This window comes from Chelonia mydas, chromosome 5, assembly GCF_015237465.2.
Source record: "Chelonia mydas isolate rCheMyd1 chromosome 5, rCheMyd1.pri.v2, whole genome shotgun sequence".
Taxonomy (NCBI): domain Eukaryota; kingdom Metazoa; phylum Chordata; order Testudines; family Cheloniidae; genus Chelonia; species Chelonia mydas.
This window is the reverse complement of record NC_051245.2, coordinates 80,106,269-80,126,015: the sequence shown is the minus strand read 5'-3', so window position 1 is coordinate 80,126,015 and position 19,747 is coordinate 80,106,269. Positions and strand designations below refer to the sequence as shown.

The 19,747-nt window shown below is 39.3% G+C and overlaps 1 protein-coding gene across 1 annotated transcript in view; it reads right to left on the bottom strand.

The window, feature by feature from the left end:
• The window catches only part of ADAMTS19 (ADAM metallopeptidase with thrombospondin type 1 motif 19), a 274,323-nt gene that overhangs the window by 179,761 nt on the left and 74,815 nt on the right, over window positions 1-19,747 (bottom strand). Inside the window, exon 7 of the mRNA XM_007056790.4 lies at window positions 2,066-2,109. Coding sequence (XP_007056852.3) covers window positions 2,066-2,109 — 44 coding nt within the window. The remainder of the gene's footprint in view (window positions 1-2,065; window positions 2,110-19,747) is intronic.

The following is a 19,747-nucleotide window of genomic DNA, read 5'->3' as shown; positions in this document are numbered from 1 at the left end:
TGCATCAAGAAATCTGGTTTATTAACCCTGCAGGTCCAGTCCTAGCTCATCTTCTCTGCTGACCTACTGTATAGACTACAGATTCAGGTCCAGAGACACAAATCTGGAGACAAAATAGACATTCTATTCTCTCCAGAACTGAAATGAAGGTAAAGCTTAATTGGAAAAAAAATGCTTTGAGTGCATCTTCTTTATATGTGAAATCCAGGCATAAGACTATTCCAAGCATCGTATTAATTTACAAATCTCCATATACCAAAAGCTTTCCAACTGACCTAACAGAAATGCAGGCAAAATGATCATTAAATTTAGAAGGCTCATCATCGTGGGAGATTTCAATATCCATGCAAACTATGCCTCAGATGCAACAACATTGGCTTCCCATCTGAACCCTCCATCTAAGATTTGTCATGGGTAGTTTCCAGACCCGGACCCACTGCCTGTACTCTGGACCAAGATCCTCAGCCTCGATGTAGATATAAGAAATGTAAGAACTTCCTGGTCAGATAACTGTCTCCTTCAGGTGAAAATAACTATTCTCCCCATCACAAGGCAAGAAGAAACAAGCACTGTGAATCAACTCTTGCCAACTTCCAAAAACGTACTTATACAAAAAAAACCTTACCCAACTAGGAGGCCAACAAGTGGAAGAAATAATGAGCACTACAAATCCCTGACCGCTAAGATAGACACTACAGCACTGAAGTGCCCCATCCAACTCTACCACACAGACACATAGCTTTGGGCTGAAAACTCAGTAAGGAACAACACTAGAGTCAATGACAAACAATCTAAGTCATAAGGCACATCTTTAAATGCTACTGCTGAGAATCAGGCAAAACATTCCTACTACTCCTTAATCCTGTGCCTTACAGACAAAGTCACACCCTACAAAACTTTTCTTTTCTGTAAATTCAAAGTGTTTAAACAGCCACCTGTCCTGTCTTAATTTTGTTGAAGTTACCTGTATACTGAACAATTGTGACTACACTTGAACTGTCATTATGGGTGCTAGGAACCAAATTCTGACCTGGGGTAAAAAGATATCACTCCACTGACTGTAATGAATCTTCGCCCACTTAAACTAGGTCTCATTATGTAACCTTGATGTCCAACATGGCACACCTCAGTTCTCTCACTAAAGCTGGTACTGCAGAGCTGTCTTACTAGCATGGACAGAGCCATCAGCTACTGCGGATGGTAAATGTGTACTTTCACAGGGTACGCACTATAGACTTCTCCTGCCAAAGCTGGTGATGAAAATGGTTGTTTCACTGGTGTGGGAAAGAGTCACTTGAGTTCTAGTTCTACTTGTTACAATCCGACCTTGGTCAGGACACTGAACGCTACATGCTTGGATAGGAGTATATTGTCTTCTGGGGTTGACTCAGTCTCTAACACGGTGGCTTTTCAACCGAGGACACTGTTTACAGTGCCATTAAAACTGGATATATGACTCCTAAAGTAGTTACATTTATTAAATTTCAGTTATGTCCCATTGTAAGTATAGGGAATATAGCAAATACCACATTAAGGTACGTGTAGTGCAATAAGTGTCCGTTTTTAATTGAACGGTGCCAAAAATGTCTTACATAGTATTTGACATATTCTTGTGTGCTTCTAAAAAGCTACACTATTAAGATATATTGTATTTAAGGCATAATCATTTTTTAAGATATATTCTGACCAAAAAGATATCTGCTACATTTTAAATAAACTATGAACATCCCTTTTAGTTTAATGTTTTTAATTCAAATATACTGGAAACACAATATGAAAGTGTTAAACTGCCAAGGGAGTAAGAAAAAATGGTTTGAAGAATCTGTTAAAATGAAAAGATTAGAAAGTCAAAGTTTTTTCACTTTGTTACATTGTTTTGTTAATGACAGGCACAAATCCAGACTGTCATATCATATCATAGCAATTTTAAACAGTTTTTGCATTAACTAGTCATAAATATTCATCGGCAAACGTTGACGCATTCACTCAACATTATATATTTACACAACACTGACTTTATAAGACTAAACATATATATAAATATGTTTGACATTTATTTACTTACCAACAGTATCACATGGTTCATCTTTATGTACGCAGAAATCCTTCCTAGAATTGGGCGAGGGGGGAAAAAAGACAAATTTTCAGCAAGCTGTACTGTTAGATCAGTAATGATTGTGTGACCCATTTGCACATATTTTGTATGGCTCAGTGAATAACTGCAAGGCTCCATTAACTCAACAAGGAGCATAGTGAAGCAAATGCTGGAATTAACGAGAACACTTTAATATTAGTTTATCCACAGAGCTGATTTAGGGTTAATCAGGTGACAAAAATGTACCTCACATTTAAACTACATGGGTCATAACTCTTGGTTGTTTCACAATTCTCTGATCTCTTGAAATGTACTTCTAGTCAGTGGAGCCAGCTTTACCAAACTCTAATTCTCTTATGTTTCCTTTTATTTTAAGGGAAAAAATCAGAAATGCTTAAGATTACAACCCAAAGCAATATTTGTTTTTTCATTGTTAGAAGCATTGAATTATTGATGGTATTTGTGCTTTTTTAAGAGAATAAAATGGCGAGAAAGAAGCATAATCTGGACATATTCTGGAAAAGATTCTCTGCCAGTGCATCTTGTTCTGAAATAATAGAAAGCTTGCAGTTCAAGTCTTGTATAGCTTCCCTATAGTAAGGCTGACATAGCTGGCTACTATATATCCAGTTTTTATACATGTATCTCCATAAATATCAGTGTTTATCTGTGCCAATTCAGACAAGTTTTTTACTCCCATGTTGATAAACATCTGCTAGGAACTAGTCTGACACTATCACATCTATTTTATTTGTTCTTAAAGACAAATGGCTGGTAAAATGGATAAACATATCCAATGGCAGAGTTTGGCATCTTATTAATAAGAGATTAGTATTTACAGGTAGGTTGATGAAAGGGATGTTGATTTTAAAGCTAACTGATGCCAACCTGTTGTTTTTAAAGGGAATTTAGACAAGAGGAAACATTTCAAAATGAAATATGAGTGCTGAATTAGGTATGAAATAAAGTGAAAACATTTTTTGTACTCAAGGGAAATCCTACAGATTTGCTTTTAATTTATATACATATACACACACACATATACACACACAGTTACATGTGTTATACCATGGGTGATACTCCTCTATACTTTTGAATGGACTGCTTAGGGCAGAGATGTCTCATATTATTTTAATGCTCATTTTATGAAGGTATATATTGCCATATCAATGGGAGTTGGGTAACTCTTGAACTACTCAGTGAACATTTCTGCACAGTGCATGTGCAGCATGCCTGGTTCCAATAGCAATTCAGGCTACTAAATAGTTTCTGTGAATAAGGCCCTTGAGTCTGCACATTTATAAAGTTTTAATCTATGCATTTATTCATATGAGCTGACTAATCAATAATTGTTATATTAACCCTTTTGATACCCTATTGGTATTCACTCATCCTGAAAAATGACCCCATAGACATAATCCATATATCCTCACATTCCAACAAAATGTTATATCTTTCATTATTATGCAAAAGCCCTAAGTTTGCAACTGAGTGTGGCAATCAAGGTGTATTGTCTTCCATTGTCCATTTCTACAATAAAATGTTAGTTTATTATGAAAGTCCACCAGGTAATTCATTAGGCAAACAGAATTTTTTTCCAACTATTACCTCACATCTTAGCTAAATATTTTTTCAATGATCAGATGATTGCTAGTGCATGCAAGAGAATTTCTGGTACTTGGGATGGGAGAGGAAGACAACAGAGCTACATTTTTACGAATGCAACTAAACAAAACATAATAGTGATTGGATTAAAAAAAAACCAAACCAACACTTTAAAATAAAAGTATTTTTATAGTGAAGCCCACTTCCATGCATGTGATTTGGGTGCAAGAGCAGCCTCAAGAGACTAGCTGCACAGGCTGGTGAACTTCAGACACTTGATCAAAGCAATATCACTAGGGAGAGAAAGCAGTAAATGAATGCCTTTGAGTTCTCCAGCCATGGCAGCACTTTAAAGGACCCTGCTTAAAGCACTGCCACGCAGCGCTTTAACATCCCTGCCCCTTTCTCCCTCCCTCCTCCCCCAAGCCACCGCCAACATGGGGCAAAAGGAGCAGCTACCCCGGGGACGGTGATTTAAAAGGGCTCGGGTTCCGGCTGCTGCGAAGGTAGCCACAGCAGCCAGAGCCCCGGGCCCTTTAAATCGGCGCTGGAGCCCCGGGCAGCACGGGCGGGCTGGCTGGCTGGCGGGTGCTGACCCCCCCCCCCCCAGCCCTGCCCCTTCCACCTGAGACCCCACCCCCCATACCAGTAAGAGAGAAGTTTTACTTTCAACCCTGAGAAAAGCAAAAAATAGAAGAGAAAACCACCAAGGTCTAGAGACCCCCAGCAAAATCTAGGAACCCACTGAGATGAACCTTGGGCTTGGAGCCAAAAATGATGAAGAGGAAACTAATCAGATGCAGAGGATTCTTTTTTTTTTTCTAACCTGCAATATATCATATTAATGCACTGGGTTGTAACATAATTCTTTGTCTTATGCTATGTCACCCAAGGGACCTATTGCACTGTTAAGCAACATGGCAAAACCATAAGAAATATAGTACCTATGGTCAAGCTTGTGTGCATATGTATCAATAGTCTGAGGACCTAAACTCCTATTCCCCTGCTACCATCACACCTCCATCTCCCCAACCATTATTATTAATTGTTGTTGCAAGCGGGAAAACAGGGAGAACAGATCCTTGAATGTAACAGAGACAGAAGATTACAAAACTTTTAATTTTCCAATGTCTAAGAGCCTTTTGTTTACTGTATAAATTTATTTTTACATATGAACATGAATTATTTTCCCTTTTTGTCTGAACTATGCATTCCAGAATTTCACTATGGGAGTTTGGGGAAATAGCTCTGTTATGTCTTGGAAATAAGCTCTTGGTTCCTAACTAACATTGAAAAAATGTAACACATCCTTTAATTTCCAAGAATGAGGGTGCATTACTTTTGAGAATAGGCCCCTTGGTAAAGTTTTATGATGCTCTAGATATACCTATAAATGACTCATTCAGCAGTTGTTTCCTGATTCCTATAGGAAACTTTTACAAAGAATGTATCTGTGTTCTCCATATGTGTGTTGTCATCATTGAAACATGTTTACTTGTATTGAATATGTAACAGGTTCCCCCCCCCACACTCACATTTGTTACATGCCAGCATGCTCAAGCACAAAAAACAAGAGATGACATGGTCCCTATGCCAAATATCTTGTGGAATAAATAAATCGTACAAAATGCATGGGAGGCCCAGAGAAAGGTACAATCATTGATGTGATTTGTTTGCTTTTCTTTCTCTCTCCTTCCCTAGGTATAATACATCAGAGGTCTAGTGTCTGCATACATAAGATGTGCACAAAAATTTTCGGCGGCATACTACAAATAAATAAAAATAAAATGCTCATATTGATAAGGGGCATAAGAAATACATTAGCTGCAAAAAGAAAAGGAGTACTAGTGGCACCTTAGAGACTAACCAATTTATTTGAGCATAAGCTTTCATGAGCTACAGTTCACTTCCGATGAAGTGAGCTGTAGCTCACGAAAGCTTATGCTCATATAAATTGGTTAGTCTCTAATGTGCCACTAGTACTCCTTTTCTTTTTGCGAATACAGACTAACACGGCTGCTACTCTGAAATCTGTCATTAGCTGCAAAATTACTCTGTAATAAAGTTGAACAAAATGATCACTAATTGACCATGTTTATCAAATAGCAAGTCTATTTTTAAAATCCACATAAAAACAATAGTTGTGACATTAAAAAAAACTTTCAGCGATATTAGTGAAATTCTGCTTATTTAATAGTTACTTTTTAAGCCCCACAATTATCTAAGTAAATAAGTCACCTCATGTGAAGTTTATCACTCAAGACTCTAATCCTAGAGCAATATCATGCCCCAAGGAAGGGGAGATTTAACGTGCATGTTTTGCCTTAAAAAAAAAAAATCAGTTTTTATAATTTAACCACCACTACTGCATTCTTCAATTTACACTCCCACTTGATTTCATGTCTGATAATGATGATATATTTTGCCTAATTTAAAGAGCAATTGAACATTTGAAAACTGGAAACTACAGTAAAGTCCCACTCAAGTCTCTTCTCCCATCTGCCAAGCATGCAACTTCCATTAATGTTAATAATGATTTAGCATGAATATGGAGAGGAGAAGAGTCCCTTCTTCAAAGTGGAACTTTTATGAGATTTATGACAGATTTTCAGGCTTAAATAAGGTGACTAATGGGACAAAAGAAGCTTAGGCAGGAGCAGGCAACTACTAGTCTGTCATTTTAATAAATTATACTTAACTTGTAAACTTTTAAACCCATTAAATATAGCATTATAGAAGGTCCTTGGGGCAATGCAAAGATTAAATATCCCACTTCCAAAGTTAAAGCCTTTATACATTATATATTATATAATTCCACATTATACTGGAATCTTTTGTTTAAAAAATATACATATAAAACACCAGCAGTTTGATACAGAGCAGGGATGCATAAAAGAGGATGGGGAATGGCAGCAGACCCCCTCAAATCGAATCTCCATATATAGTTTTGTGACAAGCTGCCATTTTTAGATGTATTTAACTTTTGGACTGTAAGCAGACTTGTCAACAAAAGTGCAGTTAGCATGTCTAAATTCAAACTGGTCGACAGTTTCCTAACAAAATTTACACAAGAAAAATAATAATCTTAATCAGCCTACCAAATCTTCAGAACAAAATAAAACTTCCGAATCATCTCTTATTTTCAATTCTCCTAACTTCTAACGTTTCAAGCTATGCAAAGTTGTAAGAACATACATTGAGCTGGGTTCTTTATGAAAGAAAACGTAATGCCACTACTAATTCTTTTTGTTCATGTTGATTTCAGGTATTAGGAACTATGGGACAATTGCCCAAGCAACATGTTTTCACAAGTCACGTGGCCCTTATTAGCTACAATTAATAGACCCCTCATGGCAAATATTTTCACTATACTAGCAAATGCCACTATTTTGGATCTTTGTGGATGACTGGTGACAAGGTTTCAAATATTCTTTTCTTTCTGTCCATATTTAGGCAACAAAACATTTTGAAAAACTCACCAACACAAGCTGTTGAACCACATTACACTTTCTAAGCATACAGTCCACTTTGCTTATTTTAATGTGAACTGAAGGGCCATTCCAGAGGCTATCAATTGCATTGGAGTAAACAAACAAACACATGACTCATTTACTGTAGTTTGGGAGCTTCACTGTAGATCTATAAGCCTTCTGAATGATTTCATCTTCTGGCGGTAGAGGCAGAGGGCAAGAGCCTATGCACTTATACAGAGGGCCATGTCACCTCTTCCCTCCTGGTGTGTGGCTTAAGGTAGAACACAGGTAAATGGATACTTTGGTTGATGTGAAAGTCGATCACTACCTTGGGGATAAACTTTAGGTACAGTCTCTTTAATACCTTATCCATGTAGAAATCATATTTGGTAATCAATGAATGACAGTTTGAAACTGGGGGCTAAATTAGCTACAACTAATTAGGAGAAAGATCTTGGAGTCATTGTGGATAGTTCTCCGAAGACATCCATGCAGTGTGCAGCGGCAGTCAAAAAAGCAAACGGGATGTTAGGAATCATTAAAAAAAGGATAGAGAATAAAACGGAGAATATCTTATTGCCCTTATATAAATCCGTGGTACACCCACATCTTGAATACTGCATACAGATGTGGTCCCCTCATCTCAAAACAAATATACTGGCATTAGAAAAGGTTCAGAAAAGGGCAACTAAAATGATTAGGGGTTTGGAGCGGGTCCCATATGAGGAGAGATTAAAGAGGCTAGGACTTTGCAGCTGGAAAAGAGGAGACCAGATATGATAGAGGTATATAAAATCGTGAGTGGTGTGGAGAAAGTGAATAAGGAAAAGTTATTTACACGTTTCCATAATATAAGAACTGGGGGCCACCAAATGAAATGAATGGGTAGCAGGTTTAAAACAAATAAAAGGAAGCTCTTCTTCACTCAGCGCACAGTCAACCTGTGGAACTCCTTGCCTGAGGAAGTTGTGAAGGCTAGGACTATAACAGGGTTTAAAAGAAAACTGGATAAATTCATGGAGGTTAAGTCCATTAATGGCTATTAGACAGGATGGGTAAGGAATGGTGTCCCTGGCCTCTGTTTGTCAGGGGATGGAGATGGATGGCAGAAGAGAGATCACTTGATCGTTGCCTGTTAGGTTCGCTCCCTCCAGGGCACCTGGCATTGGCCACTGTCGATAGATAGGATACTGGGCTGGATGGATCTTTGATCTGACCCAGTATGGCCGTTCTTATGTTCTTATCACTTATGAAATTGGGAGATCAATGACTCTGACATCTTCCTCCAAAGAGGTCTATTCTGTTAGCCTCCTCATGAGGTGTAGACATGGCTTGTCTCTGCCTACTGTGCTCCATCACCACCAGGGAGTAGGTAAGAATAGAGTATTCTGACCTTTTCACTTCATTTCGGCCCGTTATGATGCTGGTGGAACTGTGATGGTCATCTGCCAAAGTGACAAGTTTGACAATAGCTTCATTTATAGTGAGCACCATTTTACTTCGTCTGGAGCTGTGCAGAATGTCCAGCTGTCTGTGAGGGGTTTTCTGGATCTTAGGTTCATCTGTATATGACAGGAAGCTGGAATCCCAGCCTTGTCCAAAGAGAAGGACAAGGTCACCAGCATTTTAGCTGGTCTTCTCCTCTTGGCTGCTCTTGTGGAGACTCTTGGGGAGGCTGTGGTAGCTGTTCCTCCTCCTTGGAAAACTTACACCTCTGAGGTTCCCCTGCTCAATGGTCAAGTACTTTGTGTGGGACTTCCCCCTTGGTGTGGGGACCCAGGGTGATGGGTTCCAGTACATATAAAAGAGGTTACTAGGACACCCTGGCCACTTCCAAATCCCTATCTGGGCTCAATCCCCACTCTGGAGATGGGAGTCCCCATATCCTCCTCCTGACTCCAATGAGTTTGAGCCCAACTCTAACAGGGGAGCTCTCAGTACCAGACTCTACTCATTGGCCATACTGGCGACAGTCTTGCTCTACCCTGGCTTGAAGATGGGAACACTGAGGGTTACCGAAGGGAGATGTCCTGGTACCAGGACTGGGAATCTAGAGAATATCAATTATTCTAGTTCAAGAAGCATGATTAGGTTGCCCAGTGCTGAGAAGTGGCCTGGAGAGAATGGAGTAATTTTCCTTTCTGTAACTTGGGCCCTTGGTGCTGTGCTGATGCAGATACAGTTGTTAGTGGTGCCAAAGTACCACCCAGTACTAAAAAGTGATGAAGTCCCATTCCAGTCCCTTCTGGAACCAGACAGTCTTGTTCCAGGTATCTTCTGGCTTGGTACAAGATGGAGACTTTTGCCTCTTCTTAGGGGAACTGGATGAGGAACTTTACCTCATGTTCTCCTTATGGGGAGTGCTTGTCTCTCCCTTCCGTGTTTGCTTTGGCTTACCTAAGTCTCTGATACCAATGGCGGGGTAGGCATGGAGGTGGGAGAGAAGGACTGCTGAATCAGCCAGAGCAGGCTGCTCCTATTTTCTTCAGTCTGACATATTTTCTTCAGTCTGACATATTTTGAGGGGGGAAGGGTCTCCCTGGTCAGAAGCTGTCCCTGTGCTTGAGGACCTCTCCATAAGGAATCTTTAAACTCCGAATTCCTTTGACTGCTTTGTCCTTCTCAGGAATGACCTGCAGATGGATGGGGCATGGATTTCCACCAGGCAGTACAAACAGGCATTGTGATCATCTCTTACTAGGAAAGGTTTCGGGAAGCTGATCATTCTTGAAGCCAGGAATTCTTGGCATGTTCTCCCTGGCTACCAATAGAAGAACTAGGGATGGGTTGGTACTGGAATCGTTGCCTACCCAAGCAGGGAGGTCCCAAAATTTAGGGAACCATGCCCCAACAATCTTCCTAACTAACTAGACTAAAACAACTTAGACTAACTTTTTTAAAGAACTCTTTACAAGAAACCTAAAGCTCCATCTTAAACCATGAGCAGTAAGAAGGAACTGAGTAAAGTTCACCAGCCCCCTTTATATTGTCAGTGCAGAGCAAGAAAAAAGATCATGCACGGACCAAATGGACACCGCTAGGAAAAAGTTCTCTGGTCCTGGTGCTTGGGACACAGGCATAACCTGAAGCACACTACACACAGGAAGAAGCACTCAAAGAAGAAATATAAAATCATTGCAGTTAAAATTTGCAGATGACACAAAAGTTGGTGGAGTGGTAATTAATGATGGGGACAAGTCAATTATATAGACTGATTTGGATCACATTGTAAGATGGATTCTTTTGAACAACATCCATTTTAATACAGCCAGATGCAAGGTCATATATCTAGAAACAATGTATACAGGTCATACAAGCTGGGAGACCATATCCTGGAATGCAGTCACACTGAAAAGGACTTAGGGGTCATTGAAGATAACCAACTGAACACTAGCTCCCAGTGCGATGTGGTAGCAAAGAGGGTAAACACCACACCTGTACACATAAGCCGGGAAATGTCAGGTAGAAGCAGGGAGGCAGCATCACCTCTTTCATTAGATATTAACGGAATAATGTGTCCAGGTTAGGAGTCCAAAGTTCAAAAAGGATACTGAAAAATTGGAAATGGTTCAAAAGGTTTCCAATATCTGGAAAACATGCCTTACAGTGAGATACTTAAGAAACTCAATCTATATAGTTTAACCAAGAGAAGGCTAAGAGGTGATTTGATCACAGTCTACACGTACTTATATAGTGAAGAGATTTCTGATAGTACACAATTTTTTCATTAGCAGAAAAAGGCATAAGACAATACAGTGGTTGAAAGCTGAAGCCAGACAGACTAAAAATAAGGAACAATTTTGAACACTGAATGTAATTAACCACTGAAGCAACTTATTCAGCGATGCAGTGAATTGTCCACCACAGTCATATAATCACATCTCAATGTCTTTCTAAAAGATATGCTATAGCTCATACAAAATTTATCAGCCTGATGCAGAAATTACTGACAGAGGTTCTATGCAGAGCTGTGTAAATAATGGATTGTTTGCTTTGCTGTCGGTTTCAAAAGATTGGAAACAGAATTTGGTTTGGGTCAAACTGAAACCAAAATTTTTCAGAATTTTCAGCAAATTGAAAAAGTCAAAAATTTCATTTGGGGTCAAATCAAATGTTTCTTTTTGACATTTCCAAAATCTGAAACAACCTGCCGAAACTACAAAAACTTCACAACTGTACCATTAAACCAAAATCTGCATTTTTCAGTTAAAAAAAAAAGTTCCATCCAAAAAATTTCACCCAGCTCTAGTTCTGTTTTATGCAAGAAGTCAGACTAGATGATCATAATGGTCCCTTGTGGCCTTAAAATCTATGAATCTATAAATCTGATGTAGGTAGGTTAATATGTGATGGGTCAGTAGGAGTAGGAGAATATTCTAAGCAGAATATGTATAGCTGGTAAAGCCCACTCCCTCCATTCGAGAGAAAATGTGAATTCCTCATGAGTTCTAATCCTAGCCTTGGTGCGTACTCTCCTAGGTAGATTTTGCTAAGTAATTGGACCCCACTGCTTTAGTTTCTCGATAATGTGGAAACAGTAATAGTTTCTCGATAATGTGGAAACAGTAATACATACCTACCTACAGCATGCTGTAAGTGTTGTGAGGATTAATGTTTCGAAAGAATGATTTTGTATCAATTATCTATATAAAAAGTTGCCATTTACTTTACATGAATTAAATGCCCATTATTATTATTCCACTTAACTAGAAGTTCTATCCTATATAACTTAAGGTGAAATCTTTTTAGATATTGAAGGCCAATACAAATAATTTTCTAATCAAAGTCAGTTGCAAAGGAAAACTCCATTTTTTTAAAAGTATGTCTGCTGTACAGTAAGCTAAACAAAGGGCAGGTTGGTATATGGATCACTGGCTCTCTGCATCTACAAATTAAGTTTCTGCTTATGTCATAAAACCAAAACTAAGCAGACAATATTAGTAGGTAACAGTACTTTTTTATTTAACAGTTTTTCTCTCTGTGTGTATACAGAAGCTCTTCTAATGCACATTCAGACACATCACAGTACATTGCGTTGCACTACAGCCAGCTGTAGATTGGAGCAGCAGCTAAACGTGGTACATCATTTGTATGGTACTTGAGAGGTACTCAGATACCTCAATGTTGGGGCCACATAAAATCCCAGGCGTACAGATAGTAACTGTGGATCCCCTGGGCCTTCCCCTGTCCTGCCTTCAATTCCACCCTCCATGCAAGTTTATGCTGGGCAAGGATGGAGACATGATGATAATGCTCCCTAAACAACCACTGTATCTGGGTTCTCTCAGTGCAGCCAAAGTTCAAGACTTAAATAACATGGTGGACTTTGTTGCATCAATGTGAGTTTTCTTCAAAGAGAAAAATATTTCTATATATGAAAATCTTTAAAGTGATGTGTTAATCAATTAAGTGTACATCAGATTGTTTTAACAAGAGAGACCGTAAAGCAATTTCTCTCTTAATTCCTAACCTCTCCTTATAATAAAGCCCCATATTCATCTACTTTTTTTAATCCCCTTTTCAACACACTTGTTCTCTCTCTTCTTTCCTTCTGTGGCACTTTACATTAAACATGTAATTGTTTCATCAGAATAAGCCTACCACTAGAAAAACAGAACCAGATAAAAACCATGCACTCAAGGAGGACTATTCTAAATTAAAGGAAAGTAATCCATTTGACAACACATCTATTGTAAACACTACAGCCTATTTTTCCCATGTAGAAGATAAAAGTGTGGTAGAAAAGTTTGGTATATAGTTTCATACAGAAACCTCTGTCATGAAGAAAAGCTAGATTGACTGATTGTTGAGTCAAAGAATCTAAGAAACCATGAAAAGTGAGGCATACACATTTCTGTGAAACATATAAAGCCATTAAAAAGTCTCTCTAGAAATCTGATACTCAGTATTTATTTTTAAGTCCTTTTGTGTTTCAAAACACACAGAGTTCATTGACCTGCGAAGAGCATTGTGTCCCCATTTCAAAACTCTGTGTCCTGCTGCTCCATTTTGATGCTATAGAAAGGAAAGGGCCAACTTTTAAAAGGCCTGCTACAGAAACAGTTAAATAAGCTATAATACTTGGTTTCTACTTGTAGAATATAGAGTAAACAGTTGGTATTCCTCTGTCTAAATATTATTTCTCTCAGTAAAGCAGGTCTACTGTCCAAGGCTGTTTGTAAGTTATGACAAGGGAGCCTGTTCTGCATTTGTAAAACAGAATGAAACTCTTTGAACTAACAAAACACACAAGTGTAGCCACACATGGGGTTAACAATACCATAAACCTTGACGATGTGCAGAGGGAGTCTGGATTAGCAAAACATTCCCACAATCAGCAAGCCATGCTGATATGATCTATTAAAGCTAAAGCAGCCCTGAGATGATAAGTAGTAAGGTCCAGTGACTAGTACTAGTAGAATGGAACTCAGGAGGTCTAGGCTCTAATTCTTGGCTCAGACACTGACCTGTTGTATGACCTCATTCAAGTCACTTTGCCGCTCTATGCCTCAGTTTCCACAAAGGGATAATGATATTTACCCCTCTGCATAAAACACTTTGTAATTCACAGGTAAAAAGTGGTATGAACTAAGCAAATTATTATTAAAAAGAAAATCAGAAAAATCAAGACTTAAACAGGATTATCTGATAGAAGCATTTTACAATCTAGAAATACAACAGAAGTCACTTCACCCACCAATGAAATGCAGCCAGCTCTGGGTCAAACACAGCTACTGCAGGCAATACACTACAAGAGCCTGTTTGTCCCTGCCTCCTCCTGAAGCTGCTGCTGGCAGCTTTTCCTGCCAGAAACATGAAGGAGTCCAGGGCCTGGGGGTGAAGCCCATATTAAGGGGAGCAGTTGGTCAAGTGAAAGTTTTAGGTTTCAAAATGACTTGGGCTGTGTGGCATGGGCAGACTGATCTCCAGAAGTTCTCCCCAGTTCCTGCCTGAAACACTAACACCGCTTGTTGCCTTCAAGGATATGGTGGGGAAGAGAGATCTGTCAGAGGCCTCTGGGGCTGTCCAATATGTTCTTTTTAAAGCTATCACATAGTTGCTAATTAACTCTTGAAGCATTTGCAACAAGCTTTGTTCTTCAGCCCTGCTCCCTAGTTCTGTTCATCAGCCCTGCTACCAGCTGCTGTGCTTCCCTACTTATCTATGCCTGGCAACTCTCCATGCCCCCTCCCCATTCATTCTTCCCCATTACTCGCACCTTCCCCATATCATCTAGTCCCAGGCCCTGCCAACACACTCACAGTTGTTAACCCTGAGTTTAAGTCTCAGTCTGACAGGCTTCCTTAGATCTGTCAGACTGGGGATGCCTTCTGATGAGTTTTTGGAAGCTTCTTAGATGTAGTCTTATTAGTATTACCATAGTAATAGGAACCCCAATCAAGGATCATTGTGTTCGGCAGCGTACAAACATTTAACAATGAAAACAGTCTCTGACCCACAGAACTAACCTAAATGACCCACAAAACTGGGTGGGGCTAGGTTTGGAGGATGAGTTTAGTATGGAGAAGTTTGGATGAGTGTAGTATGTAGCAAAGTTACAAGGGCCAGGTCTCTGACAGCTTAGGCTTCAATTTCTCCCACTTTCCCAGCTCTCTCCATAACCTCTTTTTACTAATGCAGTAGATTCTGCTTATTAGCAACCTCTCAGTTCCGAGCAAAAAGGTGCTATTTTCCAGATATTGCCAATAAGCAGAAGGCTCTGTTTTCAGGGGGATGCATAGAAATAGGAGCATGGAACAACAATACACTGCAAAGTGAAATTGTTAACTTTCAGTTCACTACAGTGCTCTAAACCAAACATGACACACAAATGGATACCAACCAAACATGACACACAAATGGATACACTATATAGTATACCACAGGGCTTAGAGCAAATTTAGGAAGTCTCACCTTGTTGTGTCTCACAAAGAGTACAGTGGCACACAATTCTATAAAATAAAAGCTTTTTAAAAGCACCAAAGAAAAAAAAGAGTTTTTCTAAAGACATTTGTCCAACACCCACTTTTTACGGTTTTCCACCTCCCCCTGTAAATCTTTTTCAATTTTGCAAGCAGCTTCATAACTGTTCTCAAAGCCACAATACTGGGATATCCTGTGGATAATGTCCACAAGCAAAGGCTCTTTGAGTTTGTTTTCCCAATGCACTATCCTCTTGTGGGTCAAGAGTAGCCTGTGGGTGCTTTACAGCCACTACTGCTTCCAAAAGTTCTGTGTCAGTGAGCACACCTTCCACCTGCAAATGACTGTCGAACTCAACAATGACGTCAAATTCCTCTGCTCTTAGGTTTTCAGGAACTGAAACATCAGCCAGCACACTGGTGTCCACCAGGCAGCATTTTTTGCTGTTGATGCAAACCCTCCCTTTCTGAAGGAGTTTCCAAAAGTCTTCTGGAGATCAGTGGCCCATGACTCCCTAGCAAGATCAAGTGCATCAGAGTTGTTGTTTAACAACATCCATTGTTCTTAGGTGTGGGTCAGCATGAAGAGAGGTTTAAGACAAGCACAGTAGTGAACTTTGAAGTTTTTGGTGACACCTATGTCCATCAACTGTGTGACTGAGGTTATGTTAGGAGGCAAGAATTTTAACAATGTGTGATAGCTCTAGATTAGCTGAATGAGCTGGGCAATTGTCAATCAGCAGGCACACATTGTAGTCTGATAGGACAGCTCTCTGTTCCCTATCTGTAGCCACTCTTTAAACAACAAACTAGTTTTCCAGGCATTTGCTGAGCTTCTGTAGATCATGGGCACCTCTGAGTGGTCCATCAGGAAATGAGGGCACTTGCTCTTTCTGATCACCATAAGAGTCTGTTTCTCTGTCTCATCCACGTTTGCACAACACAGCAGTGTGATACGGTCCATGTCTTTTTTCCCTCCTGCAAATCTTCCTTCCAGCATGCCAAGGCTTCTGTTGGGATAGCACTAGTAGAAGAAAGCGGTCTCATCAGCACTGAGGATGTCAAATGGCTGGAACTCCTCTAGAATGTTGGTAAGGTGTCCACCCTCCATTTAGCAGTTGTCAGAAAGTCAGCATCCTGTTTCTTGCCTTGCTGCTTTGATGAGAGATGTGCCAGGCTTTCCATAAACTGAGACAGCCGTCTGAAGGGATGAACTCCTTCCCCTACTCTGCCTCCAGCTGACTCACTTTCTGTTTCAGCATTGGCCCAGAGAGTTGAGTACCTTGGCCAAGCTTATGCTGGAACCAGAGCCACAGAGCTTCACCAGCCTCTGCCTGCTTTCCACTGCATTGACACTTGTATTCCTAAGGTCAAGCATCAATGCAATGGAACAACATTGTGGTGTACTCGTGCCCCCATAAAATAAATTAAATGAAATAACGGACTTTGAGATACCAAACTTCTTGGCTACTTGCACTTGCTTAGCACCAAGCTCAAGTAGGGCATCCAGAATCCAAACTTTATTGGCAAGAGATATGTCATTTCAAAATCATGGAACACAGAAGAGGTGCTCAATTGTGCATGGCCAGAGCCAGGAAATTGATTATATAGGGCCTCTCCCTCCAAAAAAGGTTACTAAAAAGCAGCATGCCTTTTGCCAATATCCAAATTCCATTAACATCAATATTAATGGGATGGGATTGTTTGCCATTAACAGCAATTCTGATAACAGGCAACATCTAAGCTGCCTTTGGATTCTGACCTGTTGGTATAATTCCAAGGAGACTTTTACAAGCCAACAGATATAACATCACTGTGATGATCCTGAGCTATGAACACTGAAAATTACTTGTATGTATATGATTCCTTAACCATTCAATAACTCTCTTCTTTTTTTAATAAATTTTTAGTTAGTTTAATAAGGATTGGCTGAGAGCATGATATTTGGGAAAGATCTGAAATACAGATTGACCTGAGGGTAGGGTAAGGTAGAGTAGGGTAAGTGTCTGATCCTTTGGGATTGGTAGAACTTTAAGAATGGTGAACTGGGTTTTCAGTAACCTATCACTGTATTAGATCTGTTTGCTAGATGGGAGCCAAAGGCTGGAATGCCTAAAGGGGGCTATGTTTGGCTTCTTGTTTACCAGTGTGGTGCTACAGAAACTCCTTTGTTACTGGCTTGGTGAATCTAATTATAGAATAAACCACCAGTCTGGGGCATTTTCTGCCCTATTTCTTGCAGTCTGTCCTGAGTGTGGCATTCTCAGTCTGGCCCATCCAGGCACTCGGTCACAGAGGTTATTCTGAATAAGGGGATGTGATGGAGCAGAGAAACCTCACACCAGCACAAAAGGGGTTAAAGAGAGCCTATGGGCCGCGCAAGCCCCGCTCCGCTAGACCTGCAGCCAATGCCAGTCCTGCAGGGGGAAGAAAAGCAGAGAACCTGGATCAGTTCACGCCTGATAGGTTGGGCTGGGCAGCTTGCTGGGCGGGAGGATTTCTGACCCCAAATGAAATCACTCTGGAAAATGAAGAAAAAGTCTACTAGAGAAGGAGAATGAATACAAAGTAGGGGAAAAACAGAAAGAAAGAAAAAAAGAGTAGAAGCAGAAGCAGATGATCATGATGACAACATCAGCAAAAAAAGCAAAACTGAGGAAGGAAATAATAAACCAATATGTTATAATTGTAAGATTCCTAGCCAAAGAAATAAGATTAGGTGACATTAATCCTGTGAAAGTAGTTGACTGGATTTTTTTAAAAGCATAGGGGATATAATAAGAGCCAGAAGACTGTGAGATGGGGATTTTTTCATTCAATGTGAAGACAAAGAGCAAGCTGATAAACTGCTAAAACCTAAGACACTAAGGAAAGTTAAAATAAATAGGCAGCTACCAAAGTATTTGACTGAAATGAAGGGGGTAATACGTGGAGTGCTATTAAAACTGACCAATGATGAGATAACCAAAAGCATAGGACAGGTTTCAGAGTAGCAGCCGTGTTAGTCTGTATTCGCAAAAAGAAAAGGAGTACTTGTGGCACCTTAGAGACTAACAAATTTATTTGAGCATAAGCTTTCGTGAGCTACAGCTCACTTCATCGGATGCATAGGAGAAGATAAAGTGTTAATAATCAAGTGATTAATTAGTAAACAAAGAGAAGAAAGCAAGCCATCAACAGAAGTGCTGATTACACTAAGGGAGGAACTCTACTTGAGAAAATAACACTAGAGTTTCAGATATCCAGAAAAAAAATCATATATCCTCCCATCACCAAGTTGTTATAACTGCTGACAGTATGGGCATGTAGCAACTGTTTGTAAAGGGAAAACGAGTTGGAGTAAATGTGGGGGAGAGCATTCCTATGAAAACTATTGACAAGGATCAAATATAGTAACTGTGGTGATAATCACAGTAAGGCATGTAGAGAGTGAATTACAGTAAGATAAGCTAGAGAGATACAAAAGCCAAAAACTGTTAGCAACATATGCAGAAGTCATAAGGAGATTCTCAAAGCATCTAATAGAAAAGGAAGAGAATCAGCACAGGCAAAGGGGAACTGCAGACACAGCCTCTTTCTATAAACAATATGATAAAAACTGTTGAAGGAATAGGTGATGATATACTAGTAGCAGTGAAAAAAATAAATGTTTATTACATTTATGATAGAAGTGAAATTGTACATCACAAACATGGGGAAAAAGAAAAAAATGAAAATTATAGCAAGGGCAGTGCAAAAATACTTGTACGTTAGCAATCTGTCAATGGACTGTATTCATGCAATTTTGAATGAAGTTCATGGTGAAATATGACTAGTATGGGATATCACAATCTTTTGCTGGATTGCACACAGCTTGACAGAGAATTTCAATGACAACGTAACAAATAATAGCAGCAGCTTCTGTAAAGTACCCCAACACTATAAACTCACTTCTATGGTGGAATAAGAAGTGCAATGTGACAGTTAAAGAAAGGAACAAAGCCTATAAAAAGCTAAAAATACAATGAACAGCAAAGAGCTAATAAAGTATAAAAGTAGTAAGACAATAATACAAAAAATAATACAACATAATATAAAAAAATCAGAGAGTTGGAGGAAGTACTGCGGATGAATAACTAAATAACAAGACATCACAAATATACAGGCAAATTAGAAAAATGAATTGGATTGAGACTAAAGGTAACCACATCCCAAGTCTCATTAGGTCTGGCAAATAGTTAAAAGTTCTGATACCGAGGAAGCAGAAGTTTTTGCAAAAACTTTGAGAGGTGAGAAATGATGAAAATCAAAGCAAAATTTCCCACCAGATTTAAAAAACATTTATTGAAAGAGAGGATTTTTTATGTAACTGAGGTAACAATGAAGATACTATACTGAATGAATGGTTTTGTGGGGGAACTTTAAAAAGCTATTGATATCAGCAAGAATACATCCTTGGGTAAAAATAACATATGTAACATAACATTTAAATATCTGTCTGAAAGCAGTTTGAGGGTTCTCTTGGAATTATATAACACTATGTGGGGATAGGGGGGAAGGAATGATATCAGTAGGGTGAAAACATGCAGTAGTAATTCCAACACAAAAACCAGGAAAACTGTCCACAAAACTGGATGGCTATAGACCAATTGCCCTTATGTTCTGAGTAAAAT